At 36.2% G+C, this 20,884-nt stretch overlaps 1 protein-coding gene across 3 annotated transcripts in view; it reads right to left on the bottom strand.

Annotated features, from left to right (window-relative positions):
• Positions 1-1,906: 1,906 nt before the first annotated feature.
• Positions 1,907-20,884, bottom strand: part of LOC119548455 (neuronal acetylcholine receptor subunit alpha-7) — a 57,728-nt gene continuing 38,750 nt past the window's right edge. For 2 of the 3 annotated variants that reach the window (XM_037855719.1, XM_037855720.1), the window contains exons 5-13: positions 19,138-19,473; positions 18,837-18,912; positions 15,509-15,703; positions 14,241-14,327; positions 12,633-12,742; positions 8,146-8,297; positions 7,313-7,435; positions 7,076-7,214; positions 1,907-6,847 (exon numbers count right to left, since the gene is read on the bottom strand). In XM_037855719.1, coding sequence (XP_037711647.1) covers positions 6,695-6,847; positions 7,076-7,214; positions 7,313-7,435; positions 8,146-8,297; positions 12,633-12,742; positions 14,241-14,327; positions 15,509-15,703; positions 18,837-18,912; positions 19,138-19,473 — 1,371 coding nt within the window. In that variant the 3' untranslated portion in view covers positions 1,907-6,694. Of the gene's footprint in view, positions 7,215-7,312; positions 7,436-8,145; positions 8,298-12,632; positions 12,743-14,240; positions 14,328-15,508; positions 15,704-18,836; positions 18,913-19,137; positions 19,474-20,884 lie in introns of all 3 variants that reach the window. The other variant, XM_037855721.1, reaches the window with a different exon arrangement.

The raw sequence follows: 20,884 nt of genomic DNA, 5'->3' as shown, positions 1-20,884 counted from the left end.
AAATGCCGTTAATTATATACTTTACACGGCACTCACACACACGCACAATCAGGACTCCACACACACACACACACACACACTCACGCGGGGAGACAGGCGGCGATTTTAATGTACAACAAAAGTGCATTGTTGTTGCCGCAGAAGAGAATTGTGTGTGCGGGTATATAGGTGGCACCCTCTCCCTATGTACTACAACTACTAAGTGCGAGCCACCTATATACCTATACTATATATATATCATAGTTATGTACAACCTTAAATCGCTTTGGTTAACGTAAATACGCGACAAAAAAAAGAATTATTTTAACTCTTTTTTTTCACGCACAAAAATGCGTAAAGTCGAGTAAAAAAAGGAAATCCACGGTGGGTTTGGGTCGCAAACAGTTGCCATAGGCATAGAAGGGGTCGCCCGCCAGGCAGCATCCCTTATCATTTTGATAAGAGGGGTCAGCCTGGGGGCGTGGGTATTTGTGTTTGCCATGCACTTTTTTGCAATAGCAGCGGCGACCACAAAGGAGCTTCTTGTTGCCTTTGGTAATGTTCAGTCGAGAGGGCTTCCGCATTTGCAAGAGTACGTTTTTATGTAGGTACTAACCACCCATATGTTTGTGTATTCATCGGCGAATTTGTTTGATTTTTGAGGGCAGCCAAATGTAGAAAAAAAAACAAGGCCCAGAAAAAACAATTATTTGGAACATATCTCTGTTGATTTAAGTCCCTCTTAATAACTTGACATTTAATTATGGTGATACATACGGGAAAGAAATAACAATAGTTACAAGATACAATAAATAAAAGCATAAATATGGGGATAACTTTTTATGAAACAAAAAACCGTTAGAACTTGCAGTTAAATTCAAATTTGAATTCTCGTTTTATTCCCATATTCCGCATTCTAGTTTTCACCACTGGTTTAAGTGTTGGTAAATGTAATAATTTACTAGCGCAGCCCACTAATGGTGGCTGATTTGAGAACTATAGTTAAATTCGCCAAGGCGCCATCTAGCGACTGGAAGTGAAAGTATAGAACACCGTGTAGAGCGGCCCTGTCGAATGTGGTGTATTCGACATACGTGTAGAATACCATTGCTCAACTTTGCGCTCATATGGCAACGCTTCGTATATGGATATTTCATCCATCTGGCAACGTTTCACTGTACAAATTCAAAAAACCGTTAACAAATAATAAAATGATCTAAAAATACTATTAGTTATATTTATTTATTTAATTTTATCATAACAAAGATCTTGTCTGTTTAAGTAATCTTAGAATAGTTTCAATAATATTTCTTCCCTAGTTGTCCAACATGGCGATATCATCTTTTAAATTTAAATTTTGTTGTAAATTGCTAAGCAACTAACACCCAAATCACACTGTTAAGATACATTTAGCCCTTTATTTCATTTAAACACTACCCTTCAGTTTTTTCTTATTAGGTACTCCTAGTTATTGCCACAAATTTCATATAAATTCAAAGTTTTTTTTAACAACATTATAAGTTTTATTTTACATGAAATCAAAATAAAAATAACACAATTATAAGTAGCATTACAATTTTTTTATAATAATAACTAAAATATATAAACAATATTTTTGTTGTTAATATGGATGGTCCTCAATGTTTTTACTCGTCTAATGCGTACTTCCTATAATGAAAAACACTTTTAATAAATTCAACAATGTATTGTTTACAATTACTCACCTCGAAAAGCTCCCAATATTGTTAGCAATCGTGAAATAGGTTAGATAAAAATAGTAATGTTAGTAAAGGAAATTAAATTATCTAATGATCATATCGTGCAAAAGCAAATGTATACAAAGGAGTGCACAAGTAAGGGTAGATGTGACTGAATACTTAAACTATTTTTGATTCGATTTTAGAAAAATAGTCTTTTTTTATTGGACTTGGGAAATAAATAGAAGAAGGATATAAAGAAAACATGCCAAAATTTCGGGATAAAAAAAGGGCATTTTCTTACAATTTTAACTTTCCACAAGGGAAAAATTAAAACAATCTGGTATACATACACGCAGCATTCCTTCGGCTGTTTTTATTTTGAATCAGTAGTTTGGCCAGCTGTATGTATTTATTTGTTATATATTTATTTCTGTTATGGGAATATCGTAAAGAAGGAACTGGATTTTAATTTGGCTTTCAGCTGGTTGTTGACAAACTGCGCAGGGATCAGAATTTTCCTTCAGTAAAATTTGCCAAAACATCTGTGTTTCAAAAATCAGTTGTGAAATTTTACCACTTTGAATATAAATGTCAAACGCTCTTGTTTTATCTTTGTTTTTTCCAGTTAATGATGTTCATGTCCATTTGTTACAGCGTAATTACTACGTAATCTAAGTATTGATGCTTACAGGGAACAATGTGTTGTTTTGCAATGAGTATATGACAATATGAATTTAGTTTTTATGAACATTGATACAATATATTTACATTTTTATTAAATGTATATGAGAGTGTCTTTTTATTGGTTTCTTAAGCCTAACTCGCAGCAGTTTCTAGAGAATAGCACAATTTACCTTTCCATGAGTGGGTAGCAGGATCACCTTCGTCCTTGATGTCATCATCCAAGTCCTTGGCGAAGAATCATTTCTTTTTGTTGAGAATAAAACCTAATTTCTTTTTTTTGGTATTTCTGTCAAATCTTTTCTTTTTGAATTTTTATTATTGAATAATAGTTAAAATTTTACAATCGCTTTACTCGGGTTTCTTTTTCTTTTCTTCATTGTTTCCTTTCAACTTTTATTTTATTTTTTCTTCTATAATTTACTATTTAGGTCAAAATGACCAATTTAAATTTTCTTCTAATTTTTTATGTCATATATTTTGTGTTCTTTAGTTAATTCTGTATGTTTCTTTATACGCAATTATTTAAATTTAAATACTAATAACGACATAAAAAATCAGCGCTTTTCTTTTGTTTTCTGTGTTCTTTGTTTCTTTTTCACTTTTTTAAAATTAATTTAATTTAAATATTTACTAGGTTACGATTTCATCCCGCTTGATTTTGGTTTTTTATAAACCCTTTTTAAATGACTAATTAAATATTAATTTGAAGTTTTGTGTGTTTTTCGTTTTTTATTTTAAATAGAGAAAGGAGTTTGGTTTTTGTTTTTTTTTTTTAAGAAATATATACTTTTTATGTATATTTTTTTAAAATTCATTTAAATGCAACTAGTTGTAGGAAAAAGTTTCATCATTTGCTTCAAATATTTTCATTTATAATTTATTACATAGTATACTATATATTTATATATATACTTGTTTGTCTGTGTAAAAAGAAGTATATACGTATCCATGTAAATATACACATCTATGTATAAACTGTGTATTTAATGGTTGATGAAGAACTATTTTCCAAACTGTCCTTTTTATGCACTAGAACTTTATTAGTTTAATTTCCATAATCTTGCTCCATTGCATGGCCTCGACTAATGTTGCCGATTAATTCAGCCCAGAGAGCCATTTTATTTCCTATGTATTTATTTACTGGGGTGACATTTTTCTTTAAAAATTGCTTATATGAAAACTTTTGTTCAACTTCAGCTAATTGGATGTTGAACATAATCCAGTTATTGATTGCTATTTGAAAACGGCCATCAGATATTTCAGTTGGGCTCTTTTGGGTTGCTTTCTTTTGTGTTTAAACAAGCACAATTGATGGAAATGTATAAAAGATTTAAAATTAGTTATTGTTTTTATTTTTCATGCTGGCAGCTTGTTTGCTATGTTCTCTATTATTATTTGTTTAATATTCTTAAGCGTTAGGATTGAAATCTATCGTTATATTTTCTCACTGACATTCGCATTGGAAAAGCATACAAAATAAAATATATGTTTATCAAAAACATTAAGAAAAGTCCCCACAAATTGATACTTTCTCCGATCCATTGCATTTCAAGCTATTCTTGTGGGCATAAAACAAAATGTAAAAAGAATTTCACCTTTCATCAAAATATAACAAGGTCTCATATTATTTTACATTTCGAATCTTTTATCAAAAGCTAAACCTTATTTATAAATATTTCTGAATCGTTCAAAAGTAAAACAACCGAAAAGGAGTAAGTCAGGAGATTGTATAGTTGGGCATACAAAATCTGTATATAAATTGAAGTTCAAAATTGTCCTTTAACCAAATCTTATAAAAACCAATTCATCCCATACTCAATTTTCCTTATCTATTTGTTCGATTTGTTCGTTATTCGAAATGTATTTATTGTTGTATGTAAATCTATTTCTAGTATATTTTGTTGAGTTTGCATTTGTTTAGCTCTTTGGATAGAATCTTAACAACTTATGGATTTCTGTGTAGCCTAGTCTAATTTGAATGACATCGTTTAGTTGCTAATCATATTTCCATTATTTATTTTTGAATTTTTTTTTGCATTTTTACTGTGACCTATATGTTTTAGTTTGCTTTGGTTTTGGCGTGTTCGTATTGTTTATATTCAAAGAAAAATTCTGATTGTTTACATTGCACAAGATTTACAATTAGAAGCAGAATAACTGTAACTTAAAAATTCAAAAGCTAATTCCATTTCGAACGTTTTCTTTGCTTTTGTGTGAAAAGAAAAGTCAGTGTGAAATTTCGACCAACGCAGTAATGCTTTTTGTTCTATTCTTGGACATGGGATCGTTTCCAGGAATTACGCAGGAGAAAAATGATATTTAAAGATCACCCTTATAAGGTGGTCTTTGAACTGGAGTTTCTCCCACACATTCCGCAATGGATCTCCCAGACCGTGTTAATTTTTAAGATTTTTGTTTCTTGTATTCCTTTGTTTCGTTATTTTGAAATTGTGTGCTTGGCTAGTAAGCGGACAGAAACATACTTTAAGTTTATATTCGTAATATTGGGATTAACCGGCCATCGAACAACCGAGTGTGTGTGTGTGTCTTGTGTATGGTACAAATATATGAAAAGTTGGGTCAGATTGACTCACGCTAAACTCCATCATATATGTATATCTGTATAAAGCTCCTTGGTTTATATGTTTTGGTTGTTGTGGTCTCTGATCAAGTATGTTTTGTGCGCTCTATACTAAGGCCAGCACATAATAACCCATGCACCGGCATGTTACGTGTTCTAGGGTCTTGTGATGTTCATTGTTATTGGTATCGGTATATCTCGAGTGCTGTACTGGTTGGTTTGCCTCATTTCCAATTGATTGATTGGCCTGTCTCTATGTTTTCTGTGTTGAATTGCTTTCTGGTGTCGTAACTTTTAGTATTTCAAAATCAAAAATTTAAAAATCAAGTAAATAAATGTAAAGTAATACCGAAAGTTAGACTGTATAGAGTTTCGCTGTTCTCAATGCGCTGAAAGAGCGAACTCTTGCCCTCTGTCGTGGACCTCGCGCAATAGTTCGATCGATCATCGTTTGCATCACCAAAAATCATGCAATTCATCAACACGCAGATATTATTGCTCGCAACCATTTAATTTCATAAATTCATTTCCTCGTGCAACGCCAGTCAACATGAAATGCAGTCCTACGGACACATTTCATTTACTGAACGCAATTCTGGGCTCATCATTACCTGCTGTGCCTCACGTCAATTACTCTTACTTCTGCATCATTTTGATTTTTCCATTTTCTTTGTTATATTCCATTGAATTTTCTTAATTCCAATTCAGATTGGTTATTCTATTGGTTTTGGTAAGCTTTAAGGGGTATGGTTTTTAGTTTAAGGGGTTTGGTTTGGTTTGGTTTTGGATTTATCATTTGGTTAGACATTGAACTTAAGATGAGAGTGGGGAGAGCGAACTAGTTACACAGTGTAGGATATGTAGGGTTAATTGGTTCTGTTTTGGAAATGCAGTTTTCGTCTAGAGAGGGGAATGTGGCGGAATAGCTTAATTGGCCTAGGTACTAACTGTTAGCAAAAAGTTGCTCGGAACAAATCCCTGGACTGACTTCAGTGCTGAAGAAGAATACAAATTTTGTTGTCCGTCTGTAGATTTTAGAACGTTGGGTTTTCATATCATATACGCTTTGCAAATTTCCCCATCTACATTTTCTACTATAAAGCTCACAAATCGAAGTCTTCCAAAAAGGTTTGGGGGCTTTTGTTTTGCTTTGGAGTACTGGCATTTCCCTTGAAGTCTGTCCAAAAAAAAAAGTTTCGAAAACCCATGTGACTATTTGTATGAAAACGCCTCGCTTATTCTATAAAATATATAATCTCTAAAAAGAAAATATACCCGTTTTGCTTGCTTGTCAAACATATATGTATATATATATTCAATGGAAGAAATATAGATACTGGCTTGTGGGGGCTTGCGGGGAAGTGAGGGGATCTCTTTGGTTTACCATAATATAGATTTTTTGTATAGAATTAGGAAAATTGGAATTATTTAGTTTTTAACGTTTTTAGTATATGATGTTGGTTTTAGTCTCTTTTTTTAGTGTCTGTTTGATTTTAATGAAAGATTTTTTAAACGAGATTTTTATAAATAAATTATTGTGTTTTCAGAGACGAGTTTTTAATTTTTTTTAGTTCATTTTTTTGGATGTATTATTTAGTCAATGGATTTTATCATGTGTTTTCCTATTTTTTTGTGCTTTTTTAAAATGTTTTTTAGTTTTAATTTACTTAAAAAGTTTCGTTATTAATTTAATAATTAACAAATTGATTTTATAATAAAACCAATAACAATAACCACCTCGCCCATATGGCTACGAGACAATAATATGTGGTGCTGATAGTAGTACAGCTATTGTGGCTAATATTGTGAACATTGTGAATATGATAAGGCACAGTCTGTCAACGACCATAGCTGCAAATTTCCAATCATTGGCAATGTCATTGCACTCGTCATCTTTACGTAGCTGTATATTCGATTTGATGGTTTTTCATTTGTTATTAATCAAAGAGAAAGAGTTGATTAAGTTGGAGAGAAGAAGACAAGGCAAACAATTAAAAATAGTCAATGGCTATAACTAGGTTGAGCATGCACAGTATATATTGTATAAATGGAACGCAATTTGAATATTAAAACACTGGTTAGTACGAATTCAAGGTGTGATCTTGCAACATCTTCCTGAGAACCGACTTACCTGATCAGTTATAAAGCGAATTTCCTTCAAGATTAAACCTAATTCATATTCTGTTGATGATTTGATGCACGTATGATGGGTGACCGCATCCGGCATTCGGGTGCTGCCAATTGGCCCAATGCTGCCATCGTCGCCTTGTCTGTTTTTGCCATTTGGTGGACCAGGCCGAAAACGAGAGAGAAATGCGGCACGTGAGTGGCTAGATTCAGTTAACCCAATCCCAAGGTGACTCGTTACCCATAAACCGTGCGATAGAAGGCCGGATTGTGTGGCAGTGTTCCGCCGGGCGTCATGGGGCGACAATTGTGCCGGAAGTCATCGTCGATGTCCAGTACGTTGGCCAGAAGTGATTTCGACGAGCTTCGTTGCGGGGGAATAAAATCAGCTTTAGTACCCTCGGCAGAAATGTCAAATACAATATGAGCAATTGGCACTGTTCCTGCTTTCGCTTCGCACTTTGAAGAAAGCGAGAGCAAGAACCTCGACAGCACACAGAAAATCTAGTGAACTTTGATAATATTTAACAAAGAATTAATTTATAATTTATTTGTTAGTGTTATAGGTGAATTTAATTAGGACAGTCCCTAAACTGCTGAATTTTTGAATATTGGTCGGCTGTATATCAGTGGTTCCATACAAATCAATATTCAAAAACATTGGTTCTGCTAAAACTTTGAAAACCAGAGTTACCTTATTTCAATATAAAGCTATTGCAACTCTGCAACATTTCAGTGTGACCAGTGTACGTTAATTACTTTAAAAGCAAATAAGAATGATTGTACTTCATAACTTAGACAGAAATGAACTATAAAAATATAATTATATGTGATTTAAGTTCTGAGAAAATGCATTTGAAATTTTTAATTTTAAAATTTTACAATAACAATTTTTTGTTAAACTTTTAACAATTCAGCAATTCAGCAGTATAGGGAATATTTAAAATATCTATTATTAAGTTACTTAAATATAAGTAATCTTATAAAAATGTCCAAATTATAAATAATTATAAATATTATAAAGTCAACAGATAAAATAAGTTTTTCTGTGCGCTTTGGTCGAATGCTAAATACCGCTCTTTCAGCTCAACGTCGGAGAGTATCTGGTGCTTGCGCTCGGAGGAGGTGTCCGAACAGGGCGTGGTCGGGAACTCCAGGATCAGCGGTCGTCCTGGTCGACTCATTCGCAGTATCCATGGCAGCCAGCACAAAAACACGATGCGTATCTAAGCGGCAGGTGGCGAAATGGAAACGTTTAGTGGGACGAGCCCAGGATAATCCGATCAAAAATCAAATTTGATGTATTTATGCTCCAATTGCGTGTTCTAAAAGTTCGTGTTTGTGGATGATGATGATGATGATGTGTGAGTGTGTGTGTCTCTGTGCCTGGGTGTGTGTGAAAGTGGTGAAAAATGTGTGGAAAACTGAAGCGGGCTTCCCACGATTTATGGCTATTTTGCATGAAAGGGGAAACTCCACTCCACTCACACCCAGACAGATGACCACAAGTATGATTTATATTTGATTTTGATTACAACTAAAGCAACACTGTTTTTGGGGAGTCCTTTTGCCCAAAAAGAGATAGAGTGAGCGCAACATGTGGGTGTTTGGTGTTTGTTGTTTGTCAGTTTGCTGGGTGATTTGTTATTACACTTATAATAATATTTATGTGAGATATGGAGTGTGTTCGCTTTTCGCCATGGTCTCTGCTTATTTATAGCTACGGTGCATGCAAAATTTATGATCAACAATACAAACACAGATACAGATAAACACGTGTAGAGCACGAGGCACAAACACACAGACACAACAGAAGCACTAGTTATAACGACAGCAATAACAAACATCTGAGACTATGGTGTTTGGCCCAAAGCTGCTAAGCTGTAAACTATATCCCCCAAAAGGCATTCACACTCATCCCTTGATTTATGCTCCCTTTCATAACTTTTGTTCAACAAGTTCTACTACAAGTTCTTTTAAAAATCGGTTCAATATTTATTCAGTACTTTAAACTTGAATATGATACTTTTCAAAAAGGGTTGTATTTTACTTATGAGATTTAAGAATTACAAATGTTCTGGTCCTGTCTTTTTAAAAAAAAAAAAAAATTTAGGACTGAGAGCATTTGCGTATCTCAGTTGTTCTTCGTAAACCCATTCATCAATGATTGCCACCTGGTTAACTTGTAAGGGGTAAACTGGTTATCAGGTAAACGGCTAAACGGGTTAACTTCTTTCAGGCAGGAGAACTCAGATACAGTCACAGAAAAAAACGTAAATCGATAGGATGGCCAGGACATGTTTCGCTCCCTCGCCGGAGCTTATCCCCAGGCATCGGTGTTTGGACCCCTACTATCCAAATACCCCCCATACCCACTATCCGCAATCCGCAGTGCAGTTGAGGAGCTGAAAAACCGACGCTCTTAGCTGACAAGCTCGCTTGCAGTTTGTCTGAAACTGTCGTTGTGCCCGGTTGTCCTTTGTCCCTCGTCCTTTTGGCCGTGCTGGCTGCCTCCTCCATCATGTCGGCTCCTCCTTGCTGGCGGTTTCTCTTTTTTCTCCTCTTTTTTTTTTTGGCCAACAAGCGAGGAGCTTACATGGAAATGCGCTTCAGGACGTGGCATGCAAACTAAATGCAAAGTTAACCATTGCCATCGGAGCAACTGGCATCTACCATATCCATATCAACCTACACTTCCCCCAATCTTTTGTGCAAATTTTGCGCAAATTGATTTGTTGTTATCACACAGAGGCGGGGTGTTTTTGGTGGCGGAGGAGAGTCTCTGGGGCCAATTCAAGTGGCAGTCAGAGGGACTTCTTGGGCATGCACATTTCTAATGCACCTGCCATGCCCTCGCCAATTGCCTCAATTTTCGATGCCGTGTCGGAACAACTCACAACTGGGCCAACTGTCAAGCCCCCAAACTTCCCCATTTCTATTCGATTCCTGGCTTTGGTTTTTCCCCCGATGTGTTCCAAATTCAATTGTGTGTCGGTGGAGGCGGGCTGCCTCCACATTCTTGCGCGAAAACCGTACAAAACTTGTCATGTGAGTGACTTCTTAAAAGCCAATCGACTTCCACTGAGCTGCCCTTATTCTTGATTTTTCCCTACTTTTCTGGCTCCCGTCTAGCGAAACTTTTCATTATGCACTTGGAGGCCATTGCAATAATGTGTGGAAATTGCTTTCCACTTGACTGTCTTGCGAAAATATTGTCATGAAATGTCTGATATTTTCCACCATTGATACCAGCATTGGGGGATAAAGAGGAAATAAAGAAATTGGTCGCTATTTCATGAGGTGAATGGAAAACGTAGACTATTGATATAACTCAGTGGGTTAAGTTTGCTATTAAAAATATAAACCAACTTTTACAATGAAGAAGAATATAAAATGCTTTAATTTATGACTAAAATATTATTAATATACCCATGTTTAACCCCTTAAAGCAACTACTTTGGATTAGTTGTTGATTTACTATGTTACAATTTGTCTTTAATTATCTTTATTAAAGTTTAACGAACCCCTATACTTCTTTATTCAATTATAATTACGCCTGTCGCCAAAGGCTTTATAACAAAATATTTCACACTCAAGCACACACACTACACCACACAAATAGAGGCTATGTACAGAGTTATATGGTTTAAATATGTACTTGGAGGAAAAAAGATATTGGGTAGGCAAATAGAGGCTAGAGTACCATTTACAGAGCTTCATACACGAGCACATCGTGTTACATAATGCATAATTGGACAGCCGTTTCGACGTTGCCATATGCTTTGGTTCATATATTTTTTTTGTTATTTTTTTAAACCTATTCACTTTGGTACGAGTATAATGATGCAGATACAAAAGCGTGTGTGCAACTGGTGACAAAGTTACGAGCAAAAAGGGATTGGGAATGGGACCGGGTTAGTTGGGTATGGTGGTATGGGGATTCTTGCTGGGATCGAGGATGTGGCTGGCATACACGTAAGTACAAATTATGGGCCCAACATCAACATTACGATATTTTTCATTACATAAATTATTTTATAGTAGACACGTATAGTAGCTAGACATGTTGGATGGTTACAACATTCATTTCGTACTCTGTACATCCGTCCGTCACATTTTCGGCTCGGCATTCCCTTACTCTCGCATCAGCTTCTTGCTCGTTATATTACGTCTCCACTGGGTTCTTTTGATTTACTTCCTTTTTTTTGGGTCACACACACAGGGGTCATGGGGTCATATCTAAACCTCAACTCAACTGACATTTCTTTTGGTTTTTAACTTGGCTTTGGCTCTCAGCTAAATTGCAGTTACAGTTATGCATACTAACAAAATCAAATGGGGCAAAAGAAAAGGCTTGGGAAGCTTGCATAACAGCCTCTAAGTAGGCATCAAAAACTAACAAATAACCAATAGAAAAACCGAACAACGAAAAAGGGCTGTTTTTGTGTATGAAACATAAATGCAGGACAACATCAACAATTATAACAATTAAAGGGATATTGAACAACATTTATTTGTGCAACTATTTGCAGATACGTTTTTAGGTATTTTTAGTAATTTAAATGCTTTTTATATTTTCAAGGGAGCTTTTGGCTCCTAAACGGTGTGAGCAATGAGTTAAACACATGGAAATGTTTTTCATATTTAGTTTGAAGTGAATATGGTTTGCATCAGCAGATCAATAAGCTGTTTATATTTATGAATGGAATAATGAATTTTAAATGGCCATTAGCCTATCTTTGGGAAAACATTTTTTTTTTGCTGAGTGATATTTGGGTATTTATTCAAATTGACTAAAAAAACAGTTGGTCCTTACTATAATTAGTGCCACTGAGCATTGAAAAACATTTATTTTTTGGTTTTTTACAATTACTTTTATTCATGAAATATATTCTGAATATATCTTAACAACTTTGAAGGATGAAAATTTAATTCGTTTTGTTTAAAAAAATATCTGACCTTGTTAAAGGTCTTTTTAGACTCGAGGAACGAAATTTAAAAATTACAAAAAAAAACATGTTCTTTTTAATTCTGTGTTATTGGTTTATGTTTATGGTTTTAGGTTTCGTTTTTACAATAAAGGAATACAACACAATTTACAACAAGTAACTAAACAATGTGAAAATAGCTAACACAAAAACATTTCGCTAGCTAACACATAAATTATCTTTGCATGGCTCTCGCATAAAACGTTGCAATTTTTCTCCTTTGGCAGAGATAAATCATATAAAAAATGCTAATTCTATGCGACAGTGGCCTCAAATTCAGCAGCAACAGAGGACTGACTCTGGGGTAATGGTACTGGATGGGTTTCAACCCCCCTCCCCCCCACGTTGGCAGGAAAAAGGATATATGGGGCAGGATATGGGAGGCTCCTCTGAAGCTGCCGTCCTGCGGCCACTGAAAACTAGCTGAAGCTATAAATGATGAGTGATGGTCGCTTTTGCAGTTGTTTCTTATTTTGATATTTTGTTTTTGGTTGGTTGGTAAGAGAGTTTTTTTTGGATTGCTGTGGTGGTTTCGGGATGGTTATTTGGTGGGTTGACCTATTTGCAACTTACCCATTCGGACATTTCGTGCGTATCAGCATTTCGATGATGATAATTTAATATTAAAATCGTTGACACAACGGATGAAGCTACCATAAACATTATGCAATTGAAATATGTACCTGTTGGTTGGTTGGGCGTGTTGTCAATATATATATATATATATTTATTATATATATTTATCATGTTCAGTGTGGGAATATATTGTAATTGTTGTAGTGGTGCACGGATTTTATTGTTAATATATATTGTTGGATTGGAAGTTGTTTATGTGTTAGTTCGTTTGGGGTAACGCATATTTCAAAGTTCAGATTTTATTCATAGTGTACGGTTTGGTTTCGTTCAGTTTTATATGCATTTAGTGAGCACATATATTTTTTGCGGAAGGTACATAGTTTGTTTGAAAGAAAGAAAAAGGCAAGAAATATGTACAAAATATTTTAGTTAGTACATTAAAGGCAAAAATGTTCTGTTTGTTAGCTTCTTAGTCGTTCAGTTTTTATAAGGCATAGCAAATGTTATTTTCCAGAAAAATACATATAGATTTATTATATGTTTTTAATTCACACACACACGAGGTTAACTTTAGTTTGTACTTATACTTTAGACATAGGTTAGGTAAATATAGAAGTTAGACACCAAAAAGTGTACGGAATGAGATAAATTCAACAAGATAATTTTAATTTTAATTTGGTACGCTCTTTTTGGAGGAAAAATATTCGAATTTGAAGATTGTATAATTTTGAAAAACAAAATTATGAAAGGTTGTAAAAGAAATTTAGTTCGGTTGACAGTAATTTTATTGGAATTTGTTTACAAAGCGGAGTTGTTCCTTTTTCTGCTAATCTAACCATAATTAGCTCTTTAAAAAACATTATCAGGAACAATGTTTTTGAAGGTGGTCTAGGAACAACCCAACTCTCTTTATAATACCGATGTCTTGACAACCGAAACTAAAAAAATATTTATAACGTGCAAGAAACTCGTTGTCAAATAAGTGTGCATTTTTCAAACCAACTCGTGTTTTATATTTATAGTTTAGATTTGATCATCTTTTGGTCTTTAAGGGTCATATAATATAGTGGGTTATTTTGTTAATAATTCGTTTTTGGCAAAGTTTTTAATGGGTTTTAGTCACATTTATATGCCCCTCTAGTTATGATTAATTGGTTTTCTTTCGCTACGTTGTTTTGGAAATATTTATTTTTGTTGCAACAGCACGAATTTCCATTTAGACTTCAAAGCCAAATATTATTGTTTAACATTTGACTTTGCTGCCAAAACAAAAATATCTCAAGGCGACAGCTGTGCTTCAAAATCTTTTTGGTTTTTAATTGTGTGTCAAAGTTTTAATATTATAAAATCATCGGATTTTATTTGGATTTTAAAATCATTTTAGAAATGCATGGATATATAAAATGAATATGCAACTGCAACTTTAGAGATATTTATAAACGAGTACATATATGAAAGTATTACAGTATAAATGTTTAGTTAATGGATTGCAATTAGAGAACGTGAACTTAAAAGCAATAAGTACACACAGCGATAATATGGTTTAGGTTAACATTTACGAGAAGCTCTACCATCGACTACTATTGGTAAACAAAATGATCTTACCCAACAATGGTACCGCATCGGAAGTGGCCGGCATTGTCTCGGCAACCATATTGAGAAACACGGTCAGCGAGAGCAAGATGGTAACACCTAGATATCAAATGGAAATGGAGAACGACTAAGTAATGGAGTTATTATATCTTCGGGTGGGTATAAATTGTGGCGTTAAATATTGCATTACATTTGTCATGATTATATATTTTGTAAAATATAATAAAGTGTTCTACATATACGTTGTTAGTCAATTAAAATAAACTCTAATAATGTTCAAAACCATGTACCATCTTCTTAATATTTAACTGTAACTAAATAGGTAAGCCCAAAGAACTTTTATGTAAAATGTACCAATATTGTAGAAAATCAACCCATCGAATTGTCAATTTAACCATCAAAATAGTTACTTCCCCAACAAAAAAAGACACACATCTTACCATTTTATGGTAGTTTTTCTATTCTATCAAAGCAATAAAATACACGTCACTATCTGTAATAGCTGTTATCCTTTTTCTTCAGTTACTTAACTATCCGTATTGGTCAATTTTACTCATACAACTTTTTGTGTGTACTAGTACTACTCTTTGGCAATTATTTTTCAAAATCATTTTCCCCTGTCAAAACATGTGCTCGACTTTTCTCGACAGCCCACATCAGTCACAGTCCTTGAGAGAGTGCCGAAGGAACTTGTGCAACCTTTCTCCCCAAGCTTTTAATACTTTGCCGTGCACTTTCCAACACCCACTTGCTAGCCATTTATTTCTATTTCAGTTTTGTGTACTCAAGCATCGACGGAGTAACCGGGTCCTCCGGTTCGGTCGAGAGTCCCAACTGATTTTCCAAGCCACTAATGCTTCGTCCTGTCGATTGACAGCCCCCCTTGAGGAGCATTCCTTGAACACTTTTTACTACTCAGCCGTGGCGGCATTAAAAGTTCAATAGTTTGTTTACCAGCGCTGAGACTGGCGGAATGGGTTACGATGGCAATAATGGGTTAATGTGCGATGTCAGTCAGTTAGTCGGTTAGTTGGCTACAAAGTGAGGAGCTTCAGCTCATTCTTATCAACACGCTTGGGGATGGCATCTAATTTTAAACTTGCTGCTTTTGCCGCCGACTAGGCTGTCATTACTTAAAAAGTACTTGGCAAATACTTTTCGAGCGGCTCTTAAGCTGTTTGCCTGTATGTCGGGGTGCTCTTAAGTATTTGCGTTGCGTAAGTGGTTTGAAATAAATCCCCATCCTAGTTTTGGAGGCCTCGAGAATCCCTTCTACTTACCCAGTGATAATTTTTCACCCGAATCCGGCGGCAGGGTGAATCCAAGCAGGGCCATGGAGGCAATCAGTACACAGGGTATGATCAGGTTGAAGAAATAGTACAGCGTCCGTCGCCGGATGATGATGGCGAAGGTGATATCTATATAGGGTTCCGGGCAGCAGTTGTAATAGATCTCGTTACGTTTGCCAGGCACACCTGCGATTGTTCAATTGTACGGGAAGCGTCATTATACCAATATACCAAAAGCGTTTAATCTCTGTTTATATGTTCTTGTCAGATATGTATCTGTGGCGGTCTTTACTTAGTACTCGGGCTGAGCATCTTGTTCTGAGCATATTACAAGAGTTGGGTTAAGTAGGGAGTAGTAGAATTGAGAATTGAGTAGTAAGCGTGTTCGGAACAGAGCAGAGCAGATCAAAGACTAGAGTGGCTGGAAAGTGTAATTGAAGCATTATTGCCATTTACAGTTCTCGAATGTTTTACAGATATGAGTGGCAGAGTGGCAGATGGGCTGGGAAATGTGTGCGGTGTGTGGATGGGCATGCCGGGTATATATAGTATGGCTGGGTCGGGGTTTAGTTGAGTGTAAACTTAGTTTCGGTTAGAGTTTTATTTGTCTAGGCAAACTAATTGTAAGTAAAGTTAAGTAAGAGCAGAGCAGAGTGGAGTAAGCCGAGCAATTTACTATGGGGAAAAGTTGCTATGCACTTTGCTTTCCAAAATGTAAATACGTAGTATAAAAGTATGTAGAGATAAGAAATCGTTTGGGGGTTATTCAAGTATGCATATACATGTACAAAATCAGAGTAAGTAAGTTGAGAGTGAAGTTGTGTAAGCAGAGTTTATTGGCTGTAAATGGAAAGTCCTGATGTGTCTAAAGGATGGTGTTACTTGTCTATATACTCTTGTTTTGATTCTTGACTAACTAGTGATTTTTGTAGGTTGTCATACCAGTCGTTTATCCACTGAGACAAAAGGAAACTTAAGCCGCAGCTCAACTAAATAGTTGTCCTTGCTGATTGAAAGATACTCCGAACTTCTGTTAATCTGCTCTCTGCGGGAAACTTTCTCCTCGAATTCTAAAGTACATCCATTCAAAAACCATGGAACCCTTTCCCCGATAACGTCAACCTCCTAATTGCTTTTACCCCCCATCCGCTCGTTTTTCGACATGTTCGCAAACATATTTGCAATAAAAACTTTTGGCAAAAAGCATTCGCCATATGCCCAAAAGAAATGCTGAAGGAAGGAAAATGGGAAGTGGGTGGTGGACAACAAAACTTCCAGCTAAATTATCTGCTCAACTTACTCCAAGATTACCAAAGGGATTACCAGGCACAGAGACTGCGAACAAAATGCCTTGGCAGCGTATTTAAAAATGACCTAGCTACTTTGGAAGCCCCAAACTCGGAATTCCCAAACTCCGCCCCACAAACAGTTTACCTCTTATGTCTGGAAGCACTTGGCCAACTCAAAATAATTTGCATAAGCTGGTGGAGAAAAAAAAAACCGCAGTTGCAGATAGAAAATAAGGAATGGTAGGGTGGTAAGGGGGTAGACCAAACAAAAACCCGCTGAAAAACTTTTGAAAACTCCCGAAAAATTACTCACAGAAAAATAAAAGCCAAAAACAAGGAATGAAAGAGAACGAAGTTGGCAAATGAAACTAAAATTTGTTGCAAACATTTTTCTTTTGCACTTTTGTGGCCAGTGTTGAGTTGAAAACTTTCTGTGTCTTTTCGAGGCACTAATTCACAGTGCATGTATGTGCGAGGATGCAGAAGTATTTGTCTTCTAATTTCTTAATTGGTTCTGGTGTATGGCTCTAATAGCACGGCCCTTTCCCTCTATCTATTCAGCTAGCGATTTTGAGCTGTCATGGTTTTTCACGAAGCTTTTCTCTGCCATTTGCGCGTTGATTGTGGACATATTAAAGCTATCCTCTATTAGTATTTTCCGAATTTTGTGATTTTATTCTAGTTTAATAGCTTACTGTTTTTTTAAATCAATTTCTTAGAATGTTTTAAACAGATGCGGTGTTTAAAAAATAATTAACTTTGTCTGGGGAAAATTGTAATGTTTTATTTTTAAGGTAATACAAAGTAAAATTATTTTTTATAAATTAAAAAAATATAAATCAAGGTTTCCAAATTAAAAGTCTTTATGTACAGTATGTGCGTTCGCGTTACTCGGTAATCCCCCTCATCTCTTTAAATTAAACTCTTAGGCAAAATGCAAAATATTTCCATATATCTTCATGGCTGTCTCAGTATCTGGAGACAGTTTATATAAGGTATAAGTAAGCGTTTTCTATTCAGCATTCAGTTAGTTTCTTATTGTATGCGCTATCCACATGCCTTTATCTGCGATTAAGAAAAGGATTCATAGATTCCGGGTAAAATAATCTAAAGTAAATGCATACAAGGACCGGGCCTTACCTCTTGATCAGGTTTTAAACTTATTGGGGCCTGCGTTTGGAGTAGCATATTTAGACTATTTCGAAGTCTAAAATTATGCTCCTTCAAGCAGACTTCTTACACTGAGAGTAAACGAAATGTTTACGCGGCTATTTCGGTCTTAAAGTTAAAGCGCCCAAAGAATTTTAGCGATAGTTTTTAGTTGTTTTTTGTTTTTGTTTTGAAAGTAGAGTGAGTGGGAGAACACTGGATAAGCGTGTGATTTTTGGGTGGAGTACGAAGGTATTTTTGAGTAATTTGAGTGGGATAACAACAGGGTTCATCGAGTGCCTTACTTAATTCCGTATTCATTGACCTCGAAATTGAATTGAATTAACCATAGAAAAGTATTAAAAAGCAGTGATGTAAACCTTCTCATCTCTAAATGATTGAACACACCGTTCAATCACGTATCGATGAGCAACACAGTCGTAGTTTCGAACGGAACGAGTTCGGAACTTTAGTTCGCAGCTTGAACCCTGCTCAAGAGTGAAAGAGAGTAAGTAAGTGATAGTGAGAGAGAGAGAGAGTTGAAGTTTTTTTCTGGTGTGCGTGTGTGAGTCCTTGTGTGTTTGGCACACGAAAGTATGCTATAAATCAGCCGCAAGGCCAAAACTCCGCGAAGGAGCAGCAGCGAGTCCTTAGCACTTTTAGCACCATTGTCTCTTCGCCGGCGGAGAGGGTATACCTCCACCTGCACACACACACTGAACTGGGAGCATTGCGGAGTAATTTCTCAACTTATATCATCTTTTATCTGTCTGAAGAACGGGCTGGAGACCGCCCGCTCAGAGCCTGAGTTTGGGTGTCGAAGTATGTAGAGAGTGGACAGAGGAAGGTATGTCGCTCCAGGACGACGTTGGCTTACTCACCCAGTAGTTCCCACTCGCCGTTGAGCACGTAACTGCTGATATCACCGCCAGTTTCATCTTGTAATTGTAAATCCAGCTTTTATATACGATATTCGGGGAGAGGGTAGAATAATGTAAATATCTCACTCGCATCAGATCAATGCAGCAAAAGAAAAAAACCAAAATGGTGAAATCATAAGCACAAGTCGTAAATATATATACTCGAATTGGATCGGTCAAGCATAACAACTACGAGTTCTTTTTTTCAGTAAGTTAAGTACTTCCTGGTTGCCCTGCTTGGATGGGTGTGACTGAACCAAACCTGGAATCCGTCGTAGGTCCAGCTGCCGAACTTCATTTCGCAGCGCTGGTCGTCGAAGGGGAACCACGTGATGTCGATCTTGCACGTCGACTTGAAGATCCCCGGCGGCACGTACAGACAGGATCCGTTGTTGCGCACCACCACGTTCGTCTGGTAGGTGCCGTCGAATCCCTCATCCGCACTGTTGTACATCAGCACGTCCGGCTTCCAGATCCGGTGCGGCGGTATCCTCAGATCCTTCACCCCGCCGTAGTCGGAGGTGTTCCAGCGTAGATTCATGTCGTTCCACTCCAGTTTCAACCACACATTCGTGACTAGCAATTGATTTTTCTCGTCCTGCCGGGGGGATGAAAAAAAAATGGAAGTGGTATGCCCAACAGGATGTTAATTACACACGTCGTACGGAATCAGGTATTAATAATTAACGCGTTAAAAAAACGCAGCTACACATAACTGTATTTATAGAGTGCAAACTTTGACTGAGGATTCGAACTGGCTGTTTTTTATAAAGTATTTCCTGCCGCAGCGGATGCGAGCTGCGGTGGGATTTGGTCGGCAACTCACTCGGTTGGGCCAAATGCGGCAATTGAAAAAACGCAAATAAATCTGAGGCAAGTTGTTTGCGCAACCAGCTTTATTTTATTAATTTCCCTTAACAAAGTTGTAAATTAATCCAATGAAACCTTTTTTAGGAAAATAAATACCGAAAGAGTTTTTAAAACACTTAACCCTTAAAAAAATGTACCTAAATCCTTTTAAAATAACATATTTTACGAAAGGGATTTTCAGTTGAACCACATTTTAAGTAACTTTTTCAAAAATGCAATTGGTAGTTTAATCTTTTGTGTCATTATTGCTTTATTTGTATATAACTGCTCCAAAACTGCATTATTTTAAAAAATATTTCTTATTTATTTCTTCTTATTTGAATGTTAAAATATTCTATAGAAATTCCCTAGAATTTATTTATGTTTAATGTGATGCGAGTACCAATGATAAATGGTTAAAAAACCTCATCTAATTTTCAACACTTTTCAAGATGGAATGGTGATTTTCCAAGTATATCAATGATCGCATCTATTTTATTTGATGAGGCGCCTAAAGCTACTAGCTTTTACTTTAAGTGAGCTTTAATCAAGAAGAGTTGCATTTTTAAAATGAAGGCTATCCTTCGCTCCCCAGGGAGGTGGCCCAATAACCGAATCCGCGCTTTACAGCGAAACCAGACACCGAATCCGCCGCAGAGGCAGATGCTCCTAAAAAATTCAACTACGGCGCACAGGGCGTATGTGTAATTTACAATTAAATGCCTGAAATATTCATGGTTCACTCGGTGAGCAACAGCGGCAGGAAGGAGCAACAACCAAAAAAGGACTATACCAAAGCACAGTGGAAAAACAAAAGCAACTGGAGAATTGCAAATCTCGGGTGCTTAACTGACAAAGCGAGAGCAAAGGACCAAAGGGATGGGCATTGGCATCGATTTCGGATGGGGGCGAAGGATTCAGGATGAGCAACGGCCTCGCGATGCTCGAATATTTTGTTCGAGCAATTTCCGTTGGCCATTGGGTGCAAGTGCAATCACAAAATGGGCTCAAATATGCGACAGGAATGCGGCAGAGATGAAATGGAGAGCCGAAAACCCAAAGCCCGCAGGCGGTTCGCAACCAGCATGCTGTCAATATGTTTTTCGGCCAAATCGAATCGGGTGAGGTTGTATGGGAGCCCACATACCAACAGAATCGAA

The sequence above is a fragment of the Drosophila subpulchrella genome, chromosome 2L, assembly GCF_014743375.2.
Source record: "Drosophila subpulchrella strain 33 F10 #4 breed RU33 chromosome 2L, RU_Dsub_v1.1 Primary Assembly, whole genome shotgun sequence".
Lineage (NCBI taxonomy): Eukaryota > Metazoa > Arthropoda > Insecta > Diptera > Drosophilidae > Drosophila > Drosophila subpulchrella.
Note: the sequence above shows the minus strand (reverse complement) of the source record. Positions and strands in the feature narration are given on the sequence as shown.